The sequence below is a fragment of the Agelaius phoeniceus genome, chromosome 4 (genome assembly GCF_051311805.1).
Source record: "Agelaius phoeniceus isolate bAgePho1 chromosome 4, bAgePho1.hap1, whole genome shotgun sequence".
NCBI classification, from domain to species: domain Eukaryota; kingdom Metazoa; phylum Chordata; class Aves; order Passeriformes; family Icteridae; genus Agelaius; species Agelaius phoeniceus.
In genome coordinates, this window is record NC_135268.1 from 50,523,581 (window position 1) to 50,535,857 (window position 12,277).

The following is a 12,277-nucleotide window of genomic DNA, read 5'->3' on the forward strand; positions in this document are numbered from 1 at the left end:
GTTGTTGTGGCTTTTATTTTCTTAATTGATGTATGGAGTGGCTGGAAACTTGGTGAGCTGAGAAATAAGCATAACACTTTTTTATGTTTACATACAATGTCAGTGTGTTCTGCAGCTTAATGTTTGTGCCTTACAGTAAAACAAACCACTTGAGTAAAAATGAGTGTTCTAGCTCTTTTCTTTCTGACCTGATTAAAATAGATTTTGAAAAAATTGTCATCAGACATTTTAATTAACATGTATTGTTTGAATAATAATTTCAAACTCTGTCTTTTTGTCTTTGTTCATTTGTTTTGTTTTGTTGTTGGTTTTTTTTCCCCTGTCACTTATTTTTCTGTTCTAATCATTTCAAACTGGGATGTGTAGGTGGCAGTAGGGGAAGTAGTGAAAGTGACCAATGGGGAACATCTCCCAGCTGATCTCATCAGTCTGTCATCAAGGTTAGAATAAAGTAGTTGCACAGGATATGTGTATGTGGGTCCTCATATACCAAATATGAATAACACTGCCATGTTGATAATATTTGCTTTGCTATTCACCTTTCTCCAATAAAACCTACATATTTATAAAATTAGAAAGGGTTCTTTTATCAAATATAGATCATTAAAGTGAAAATATGCAATAACACTTCAAGAAGGTAAAATTACTTCACTCCTCTTGGTTTTTACATTGCCCCCATGGAATTTTATCAGACAAGTTGTCATTGAATAAACACAGTTAAATGCCAGTTTAAATATATGTTTAAGAGGAATATATATACATGTTGCTACCACCTTGCTGTTTTCAGCAATGAATATGGTTTAACGTTGGTAGGACTGGTAGAGGACCCTCTGCACAAACTTGGATGTTGCACAATCTCTGCTGCATGTGGTTGCAAAAGCAGCATTGTTCTTGTGTACTGTGACAAAATGCATGTTTCTTAGACATGTCAGCTTTATGCTATTGTCTGCACTCTTACCACACTTTTTTTTTTCCCTAACCAATCAATGGGCCTGCCTTGATCTAACAGTAACTTACTTTGGAGGTCACTGTAATCTGCTGCAGTTCTTGCAATTAAGCATGTGTCTCACTTGAAATGTCTTTGCTGCCTTAGTTTGTTTTAAAAGTGCTTTACAAAAATACCGTTTGGTTTTTATTGTTAACTAATGAAAATGTTAGAATTGTGAAAATGTCTTACACAGGTGGTTCCATCCAAGCAGGCTAAATAAAAGTTGTTTATATTTTTAGAGAAGTTTGCCAAGAATAAAACAGTAGCCTGAATGTACCTTGTTATGATTTTTGACATTTTAATGCTTGTACTCTACAAAATTGTGTTAAAATAACCTACTTAACATTATCTTTAACATATCCAAATAATTTAAAATTAAGTCACTTATGTGTAGCCACTTTTCCATTTATAAAAGAAATTTAAAAAAAAATTGATGTTTGAATTTCATGTTAGAATGAATGAAAACACTAGAAGCATTAAAGTGGTGTAGAGAGTAAATCTTTTTTCTTTTAAGTGTTACAGTGGTTTTATGATTTTTTTGATCCTTTTCAGAATCAAAGCTGTCTTTCTGTCTTGTTTCTGTCTTAAGCTCCTGCTGCCTGCTCTAGTAAGCATTACAAATGCACTGCACTGTGCCATATCACAATCTCATGTGTAAAGCCAGAACATTGCTGTGTACAGTGATTTTATCATTGTTTCCTTTAAGAAAATGGGCTTTGGCAAACTTCTCTGAAAATGTAAAGTACTGTATTTTTTATAGCTTTGGCTGTAAATTATTCTGGTTTTGAAGATTTGATAAGACAAACCTGTTTGCATAAATAAGTATTACAAGATTACAGGAAGTTAATGGATTCTGCCCCCGTTATAATTTTGAATTCAGGACTTTTTTTCTCTTAATAGTGAACCACAAGCCATGTGCTACATTGAAACATCTAACTTAGATGGTGAGACTAACTTAAAAATTCGACAGGTAGGAATTTCATTTCTGGGAATATTGGTAATATTATTTCTGTCTATTAATGCTTATAAAAACATTTTATTACATTGATAGATGTTCTAGAAGACTGAAGTTTTAGTGGTTTGAATAAAAATTAATGGATTATTGGCATCATAAAAGTGGAGGAATAAGTGGTTACTTCTAAGTCATTCTTTGTGCTTTGTTTTAGGGTTTTTCTTTGGGAGAATCAGTAGAAACATAAGTGGTTTGGGTATTGGCTTTGTTTCTAGAGAGCAGATGACGGGGCAGAAGCCCTGCAGAAAGCAGCTGATGGGGCCAGTGTTGTCCTTCAGGGACTGGTAGGGAATAGCAGATTTTGACTGAGGGCGCTGTTGCTGTGCAGGGACATTCTTGCTGAGCTCTCTGATGGATTATGACCCTGTCTTGGTTGTGGTATTTTCAGATGCCAAGGTGACTTTTTCACCGTAGCACCCAATGGCGACAGCAAAGTGTAGCTGGTCCATTTTGCTCCCATAGGGATGATTGTTTTCTCGTCTTGCTGTTAGATTTATAATACGTAGATTTGTTATTGGGTAGTGTTTTTTAATGTCATGACAAATGAATTTTGTTTACAGGGTTTGCCACTAACATCAGACATCAAGGACACAGAAAGCTTGATGCAACTCTCTGGCAGAATTGAGTGTGAGAGCCCAAACCGACATCTCTATGACTTTGTTGGAAACATCAGACTGGATGGCCATGGGTACGTAAATACAAGGGAGAAGACCTCGGGAGATTCAGTCTAAGAGTAGACAGCTATGTGTTCTTACACTACCGAAGTAAAAATAGGAATAGTAAATCTTCTTTTATGTATTGTCTGCTAAACTTTACTCTTTTGAAAAACTAGAAGCATAAAACCTTCTAATGTCTACAACTTGAGTTGTTTCACTAGATGTCCTTCAGAAAGCATTAAGTATTTATAATAGGAGAAACTGCTAATCAGATTCTAGCAGTTCTGGAATATGTGCCTAGTAACTCACTTCTTAGGCATGTCATTTGTTACAGAAGCTGAATAGAAATAATTTGTCTTTTTTATTTTTTCAATTGTTCTTCTGTTTGTGTAAGTGTGGAGTGGAACAGAGCCCATTGCTATACACCTGAAATTCTTCTAATTTGGTAGCTGAAAAATGTTTAATACCTCAGTTTACTGGAAGTATGTTCCTTTAAAAATAGAAAATATGCACTTACAGCACACATGATTGTACAACTGCTTAAAAAATTCTTAAAATACTGAAATGCTGACCAAATACTGATAGTCAGGGTCCTCTGTGAATTCACAGAAGATTTATTGCTAGATCCAAAATTGCTGGATCCTTCATTCCCAAAAATTTGCAGTAGTCCTTATTTATTTGGTAGGTATTTATTTCTCTATATCCAGTATTGTTCATGTTTGTAGTTTTAGACTGATATATATAATACTAATTACTAAATATCTCTTTTTTTCCCCCTTAATATTCCATTTTTTATTTACTGATTTCTTACAGATGCATACAGGGATTTTTCAGTCACAAGAGTGTGGCTCTATTAGAATTCCACTGTACTTGTCATTAAGAAGAGAAAAACATTACCTGTAATTCTTCTCTGAAGGTAATAGTTATAACAGATCCACACATTAATTCTTCCTCCCTGGCTAGAAGTAAAAACATACTTTCCTTTTTAATATAATAATTTAATTTTTAAAATTTGATTTAAAAAATCGATATTGAATGTGCTGATGGCTGTTATGCCTCAAGAATGTGTAAGAGGCTGCCATCTGCTGGTCAAGAATTTTTCATTTGAGAAATTATGTTTTGGAATATTTTGCCTATAGTTCCTGTGCAGTAGGACAGTTGCAAAAGTGTGGCTCTAATATAATATTTACCTTCAGTGAAAAAGAATTACAGGTAAGTGACTCTTTTTGGATCTTGGTCTTACTTCAACCTGAAGAGTCAGGGATCTGTTCTTTTTCTGCCTGTTACAGAGGGAGTGCAAATTCATCTAATTGATATTTATTTGTCCAGATCTTTAGACCTTCCTACCACATTATGTAGGTCCAGCAGCTGTGATTTACACTTTATTAATTTCCATCTTAACATATTGGCAAAAACAATAGAGTTAGAGGATACTGAAAATATGTCTCCCTCTTCTTTCATGTAATATAAGTCACTGGAGTGCCATAAATGTTTTATCTTGTTGACCTTTTCAGTCTTTTCTTTTGCCCTTTATTGGAGAGGAACTCAAAAAAAAAAAAAAAAAGGTTTTCTTTCTTTTCTTTTGGATATCCAGTACTCAAGGAGACAGGAGACCATTACAGGTATTTTGCCTTTTGGCTAAATCTGTGAACTAGAAGAGGCAAAAGTTTTCTGGCTATCCTCAGCCTTTGAGTGAACTAACCCTTATCACCAAAGTGTGCAGCTCTTTATTATGAGTTTACAGATGCATGTCAGCTTGGTTTTAGTCCATGAAGACAATTAGCTAGAGAAAGGAGAAAAGTTCTGTAGCCTGGTTTATATGAACCTATGACTGGACAGTGGCTTGGTGAATGGTGAGGGGATTGTGCAAAACAAGGTCAAATTCTGGTTATCCAGACCTAAAGTATATGTTTTCCTGAATACATTCTTAAAATTTTGGGTAAGAGTGCAGTATACTTGTTTACAAAAACATTTTGTTTTGTAAGTTTTCACATGTGTCTCAGAAATTACTATTCTTAATATTCCCTCTGCCACGAAAGCATTCTAAAATCACCTTCCCCCACTGAAAACATACTTTACTGAATCCAATCCAGGCATGTTGGTGACAGTCAGCAGTTATGTAAAATGCAAGAGAAATGAGTTGTATTGAATCAGTTTTAAGAAGGCTGAGGCTGGGAAATAAGACACTTGAGATCTCTGTCAAGCCATCACTATTAGAGCAGAGCGTGATGTATTTGTCATCAATGTTGAGTATTTGTCACATGACACCTGACAGATCTGGGCTTTCCATACCCTGACTATACTCTTTGAGCTACCCAAAATGTTACTAATATAATGACTTTTTCAGATGCTTTATATTTTGTATATCAGAGATAGAGCTGCTGTCCTTAATCAGTTAATTTGTGATCTTAATAATGCATTGCTTTCAAACAAGTAGAGATAGTAACTGTGTCAGGTAAGAATTCCAAACACTAGAGCACTTTCGACAAGTGTGAACTGCCAGCTGTTATTTATAGAAAGAAAAGTACCAGAACAGGGCATGTTTATCCATGGAAAAGAGTAATAATTATCTAAAATGTTTGTATTTTAAGAAAAACTTGACATACATTATATATATAAAGACACTGTCTGAATTTAAGACAACTAAATGTTTACTATGTCTTTTGAGGGTGTGTTGCTCCTTAGCTATACATAGTTTTAAAAGAATAGCAGAACAAAATATACCTGATTTTGCAGTTAAAAGAAGGCACATGAAATATTGTGAATGTTAAATAACTGTGTTCATAAAGGATGGTTATTTCATTAGAAGAATAGACTAAGTTAAGAGTTCACAAAATTATTTCATTTGAAAATTGCTTTGAAAATCAATTTTTAAGAGAACATTTAGGAAAAAAATTGATAATCATAAATCAGAGGAGAATCAGATATTTTTACTTGCAGTATGCTTGGTTAGTAGTACCATATCAAAATTAGTAGTCCATAATAAAAATTAGGTGGTAAGTAATATTTTTGAAACCTTCGATTTTTGGCCTGTTTTTTTATCTCTCAAGTTTTCTCTGCAAAAACTCTAAAAAAGTTAACTGAAAATTAACTATTAACAATAATCATGTAAATTTTGAGAAATTAGTTTTAACAAATGTTGATTACATTTAATCATTGACATTGACTGGTTTAGTGTTAAAGTGTAAAACTTCTTACTTCTAGTACTGTTCCATTGGGATCTGATCAGATTCTGCTACGAGGAGCTCAGTTGAGAAATACTCAGTGGGTTCATGGGATAGTTGTCTACACTGGACATGACACAAAACTTATGCAGGTTTGTCCCTTGGATTTTGTCCAACCTGTCTGTTTTATTACCTTAATTTACCATTCTGTGGTACAGAAACATGGCTTGGTTCAACACAGTACTGAAATGTCAATAATAGAGCATCTTTCATATCAATTAAAAGCAAGAAAAATAAAGCAATTTCTTGTTGTTTTAGTCACTTAGTCCCAAAGTAGTTTTTCCACTCGTAAGCATATTCATTGATTTTATCTAGTAACTCGTGCTTTGAAAACTCTTTATTAGCAAGTTCTTTTATCACAGTTTGTCATTTTTACTTTTGACTGTTCCTAAAACTGTCCTGTTGTGGGGCTTTCTTTCCAGTAGAAAGATAATCATTCTTGTCAGAGAAAACAAACTGAGGAGGGGAGAGACTGAAATTACTTTGCCTAATTTGTTTTGAAGTATCACAATTGAGATGCAACTGTTGAGAAAAAATGACTTCAGATTGGTCATTCATGCATTATTTATTGCTTTTCTAATGTGTAAAACAGTTACCTGAAAAAGAGTGTCTGTATTGGCAGCTGTCTTCTGTTGCACTGACAAGGTGTATTCACACTCATTTTTAATGTTTACTGTTAACTATTGGTTTTACCAGTGTTCTGTGTCATTTTTTAAACTTCTTGTGTCACAATTCTAAAGCCTCAATTCATAGATTTATAAGCTGCTGGTTTGGGGGTTTTTTTAAGTAAAAGGGTTAGGGCCTTTTTTTGTGATGATGTATTTGGGAGACTATTTAGAAAAGGATACAGTAACTTGAAAAGCAAGAGCCATGTTACCTCATCTAATATTTAATAACCACTGTTGGTTTTTGTCTTTTGCAGAATTCAACAAGTCCACCTCTTAAAATGTCTAATGTGGAACGAATTACAAATATTCAGATTTTGATTTTGTTCTGCATCCTTATTGCCATGTCTTTGATCTGCTCTATTGGTTCAGCTATATGGAACCGAAGGCATACTGGAAGAGACTGGTACCTTGATCTAAATTGTAAGATCTAAAATATTATATTAATATTTTACTATTTTGTTGCCTTTCATATTTGGAAATGAGGATAATTACCTTGCACAGTGTGTTTTTTTGGTCAATCTCTCTTCGTTTTTTTTTTGACTAAAGTCCTTAGGCTAGGTATATCACAGCAAGTATAAAATTTGCCTTGCTGTGCCATCTGAGCTCTTGCCAAAATTCAGGAAGGGCAAGATGATTTTGTCTCTACTTTTTTCAGGCATTCAATCTCTGCAGCTCAGCGAGGTCTGCATCAGCATTCCACTGGCATAAACAGTCAGCTTCCTAGACATCAGTCTGAAGCCTCTTTGAGCTGTTACTAATAGATTACATTTAAAACTGCAGTGACTTTTCTGAATTTTTATATTTGTCTTAGGAAGCGATGCTGTGTCTTTACAATTTTGACAGGGCTTTAACTAATCAATATCAGAACTTAATAGACTCGTCCTGAAGAAGATTTAAGAGACACCACAGGTCTCTTTTAATATATTATACTGGGCAGCTGTAGGTAAGGTGGATGTAGGGCAGTGTGATGTTGCACAGGCCTTCACAGCAGCATGGAAGATACTGACAGAGTCTGACCCTCTGTGAGGAAACAGGATTTAAAAGAAGTTTTCATGAATATACTTTGCAGTCAATTATTCATGTTTTCAGAATTTCTTAGGACCCTTTTTACTTAGGCAGAACCAGAACTAAAACAAAGCTCCTGAGTACAAGGCTTCTGAATGTAGTCGACAAAGACGGTTTTTTTGGGGTTTTGATAAGTTCTTAAAGAAAAATATTGAAGTTCTGATTTGAAGGCACTCCTAAAGTTTCTGTGTCTGCATTTATGATGAACTTTGCTTTCCTTCTTTTGGATGCTGAGAAAGAAACTTTATTTTTTATTAATTAAGAAACTTAACTTTTGTGTTTTCCTAGTGAGGTAAGAAAAAGTGAACTAGTTCATAGAAGATTGACAATTTTAGGTAATATCAAAGAAGGACATCAGATGTGCTTCATCTGTGCTTTTTTTTTTTTCCTGGGAAATATAAAAGTTTTAAGAATATGGTGGCTTATATGTGGTTAGCACAGTAGTGAAGCAGTTCATAAGTTGTTATTCCTGAAAAAAGAAACATGAAATAATGGCCATTGATATTTTGGTTTGTGTGTTCTAAATTGAGTATCCATGTCAGTTTCTTTTCTGATGTATGTCCCATGATTAAATGAAATTGTTTTGGGTTTTGTAAGGTATGTCCTTTAAGGCTGTATTCAGCATATAGTTGTTCTGATACCACATACGTAAGAGGCATTATAATTTATATGTAAGTGCATTTTATCCCCCTTTCCCCTTAGTTGTTTAATTTTTTAGCTCCCTGATCTTTTAGGCAAGTACATCATTTGATGCAGGAATTGATATTGATGAAAGTCTCCAAAACCTTCTTTCTTGGATCTTACAGTAACAACCAAATCCTTGTTGGACAGACAGTGGAAACCTATCTGAGGCCAATTTTCTTTGAGATACCTTAAATAGAGCTAGGCAGGCTTCATCTTTTGCCCATTTGCTGTACTGCACAGCAGACTTTCCCATTCTCATCCTCTCAGAGGTGCTACTGCTAGAGTTATCTTTGTAAGAAAAACTTAAAACTTGAAAGGAAAAAGGAGTATAAAACTACTTGCTTTATATTTTAATATTCATATTTCCAGTTGTTTAGAACTTTCATTAAACTCTCTGATTTCATATCTCCCTTTCATGGGGTGTGAATTTACCTCTTTCAAAACATTTTGCTCTGTTGGGGGAGACTATATGATTGTGTTAAGGTGGATGGAGAAAAAATTCATTCCACTATATATTTCCCCTTTCAAAATGTTAAACTATAATATTCTGAGTTTAGAACTTGGTTGCTTATATAGATATTCCCAGATTTTGATCTTAAAATGTAGAAATAGAGGGAATAGCTGGTAAGTTTGCTCTTCAGAAATTGGAGATGAATGCAAAGATTGCTGAATTTGAGCTCTGATATTATAACTGAGATCCTTAACTCTGAGGAAGGTCTTGTCCATAGGCAAGTAATACTGTAATTAATTCCAAAGATACTTCTTAGAACATTTTAATAAAAATCAGCTGTTCATGCAATATTTTGAATACAGTACATATATATACTTCTAACTACAGTCTCAAATATTTATTTGATTTATTTTTTTTTTTGGCAGATGGTGGAGCAAGCAACTTTGGATTGAATTTCTTGACTTTTATCATTCTCTTCAATAATCTTATTCCAATCAGCTTGTTGGTTACACTTGAAGTCGTTAAATTTATCCAGGCATATTTCATAAATTGGGTAAATATTATTTTTGTAATATTGATTTCTAAAATCAAGTGGTTCACAAGTAAGAGAAATGATAGATTGCTTGTTTATGTATACATTTTTTTTCAGACTTTTTCTAAATGCTGTTTATTTATTATTAGTGGAATCTGAGGAGATAATTTCTTTTAGTGCACTTATAGCTGCACCAGATTGATTTTTGGAGCATGTTTGTTGTGATCCACTCAGTAACTGTAGAGGAGCAAACTGAGCCTTCTGTGGATTGCAGAGAGAAACTTAAGGTTCAGATGTTCCCCAAAACATGAATAAAGCCAAACGAGTTTAAATGTTGATACCAAAGAATTGATACATTTTATTTAACAGTAAATTAGAAAGAAGGAAATAGAAAAAGAGGGTGAGGGAATAGTAAGAGTGAGAGAGATTAAATAGAAATATATCAGATTAGGTAGAAATATATCATCCCTCTGTGGTTCCCAATGACATGTCATTGGTCCTCTCCATCTGGTCTTCTTGGTGGTGAGTGTCCCCTCTGAAAGGCATAGAATTCAATATTTAATTAACCAGCCTGATTTGAGCCATATGGAAATGTCCAGGGCAAGTTTGACGTTGTCTCTGGGAAGACTCTGGATCGGTTGCATGGTTTTGCATCATGCGCAGTGCTCTGAGGCATGGCTTCAGGAATGAGTCTGGGGAGCACTTGGGGGGTCTTTGATGATTGTGACACCCCCTGGCTTGCTCCTCACATGAATGTCCTGTGGACGTGGCTTTCCTGGGGTGGTGGGGGGCTGTTTCACAGCTGAGCCAGTTTGTGGGATGGAGGATGGGTGTTCACTGGGTCTGACCAGAGGTTGCACCGCACACCCAAGGCCCTCCTCCTCCTCCACCCTTGGTGGGCGGGGACTCTGTGCAAACCTGGCAGCAGGAGATAAGAATTGGGAGCTGTGGCCTCCCCCAGCCCAAAGCTAGGGAGGGATGATTTTTGGGACAGCTGCTGGGCTTGGCTCTCCAGTGGATGCTCTCCCAGCCTTATCTGTTTCTTTCCAGAGCTGAGATGATTGAACAAAAGTGTCCTTTTATCTTATCTCAAGTTCTCTTACTAACAGTCCAAGGTTTCATTCATGGGGCCCATTCAAGGTGGGCTTTGGTGATGCAGCTTTTCACATCAGTGTTTAAGCCATGAACTATAACATTTCAGTCTCTTGACAGTATTTTTTTGCGTTTTACTTTCTCATTATTGGTATTCAGGTATCAGTTTCATTCAGAATGATCAGAAGAATGTGTTTTGCAGTGCTGGAGAGTTTGACATTTTGCTTTGGCATTTGGGTTTTGGTTTGTTTTTCTTTGAGCACAACTCTAGTTTAATAGAGTGCGGGTCATTGTACAAAGGCAGTGTCAGTGTCTGCTAGTATTATCCCTTATGAAATATATAAAAATCATTTTGACATCCTCTCTTTTTTTTTTCTTAATGAATTAGTGGGGAAAATGAAGGGTTTACTCTGAGTGGGTGTGAGCTGTTTTCCTTAAAGCCATGTAAACATGCCTTCAATTTTTCCATTTTTTTCCGAATGTAAATTTATCATAGCTATCTGAACACTTTAATCTGATTCCTCGATCAAATGTGTGAAATACATTTGTATGTGTAAGATATGTTATGGAGATATAGATAAGAATGCATGTGAAGTAGCAGGTGAAACATATGCTTTATTTTAAAAGTTAAATACTTTCGTGAGCAGTCAGCTAGTTTCGATTTCTTGAGGGGTTTTTTTGTGCTGTAAAACAAAATGTTCACAAATTGGAGAATGCAGTGAAATTCTTCCTTAATTTTCTGTATTTTAAAATAAATACTCAACAAAGACCCATCTTGAATGTGTAGATTATCACTGTTTATACAAGAAATCAGAAAGGCTGTTTTAACTTCCTTTCTTGCTCCAGTTTCTCATTATAAGGGATTAGTTGCCTTTTTTTTATCCTAATCTGGGACTCTGGACATTTATGTTAAGTAATATTTCTCTTTGTGTGTAGATTCTATTTGTATGGAGAAGTTGGTCATCTGCAATCTGTTGGACTACATTACCATGTTTGACAATGTTTTAATCTTTTACTGTATTTGAAAACTAACTCTGATGTTTATTTAACAAGTAAGAGGAAAAGAACTCACACCATATGAATTGTATCCTACATTTATTGTGTACTCTCAAATTTATCTTCATGTTTTTATCTCAAGATATATTTATCTTGCTATTTAGAAATGACTGGTTGTGCATACAATAGAAGTAGGTAATACTGACTTCTCCCTATGAGTCATTTCTGCATGTTGCTAATGTCATTTTAAATGTGTGGGTCACCTGTTTTTCAATATACTGATCACTAGAAATAATCTGAGCAAAATCACCCATGAGAAAATCTTACTTCTACTGGGGACTCTTGGAAATGATCTGATAGTGTCTGTGGCTTCTCATGTTGAAACAATCTTAGATAGATCTATTCATGTGTGGTCTTTTCTTCTACACTTAACTGTTCTATTTATGTGCTAGACTTCTTCTGAAAAGTTCTGAAAGACTGATTTTTAAATATATGTACTTTTTATTTTATCTCTAGGACATAGACATGCACTATGAACCTACGGACACTGCTGCAATGGCTCGTACTTCCAATCTCAATGAAGAACTTGGACAGGTAGATAAAAGAATTACTGATTCTAACTCTGTATTGAAATTATTCATGTGAGGATTTATTTAAAAAAATATACTCTTGACTTAGTATTTGCTTATTTCTATTCTCTTTGTTTTGTCAGATACTTTTAAAAATACTTTGCAGTATCAGTGAATTAAAACCAGTATTACATGAACAATCTCTGTATCAATGTGCATGTGGTAATCACAGAAGATTGAAGTGTATCAATAAAGTTACAAAATCAAAGGAATTTTGGGCATTAAGGCTGTCTGTGGCATAAAATTTAGTCTCAGTATATACATTTATGATAATGTGTGT

The 12,277-nt window shown here is 34.7% G+C and overlaps 1 protein-coding gene across 5 annotated transcripts in view; it reads left to right on the forward strand.

Moving 5' to 3' along the window:
• ATP8A1 (ATPase phospholipid transporting 8A1) overlaps positions 1-12,277 on the forward strand; it is a 102,455-nt gene that overhangs the window by 20,358 nt on the left and 69,820 nt on the right. For 2 of the 5 annotated variants that reach the window (XM_077177576.1, XM_054632548.2), the window contains exons 7-13: positions 367-440; positions 1,889-1,958; positions 2,561-2,688; positions 5,861-5,972; positions 6,803-6,968; positions 9,174-9,301; positions 11,885-11,962. In XM_077177576.1, coding sequence (XP_077033691.1) covers positions 367-440; positions 1,889-1,958; positions 2,561-2,688; positions 5,861-5,972; positions 6,803-6,968; positions 9,174-9,301; positions 11,885-11,962 — 756 coding nt within the window. The remainder of the gene's footprint in view (positions 1-366; positions 441-1,888; positions 1,959-2,560; positions 2,689-5,860; positions 5,973-6,802; positions 6,969-9,173; positions 9,302-11,884; positions 11,963-12,277) is intronic. The other 3 variants (XM_054632551.2, XM_054632549.2, XM_077177577.1) reach the window with 2 other exon arrangements.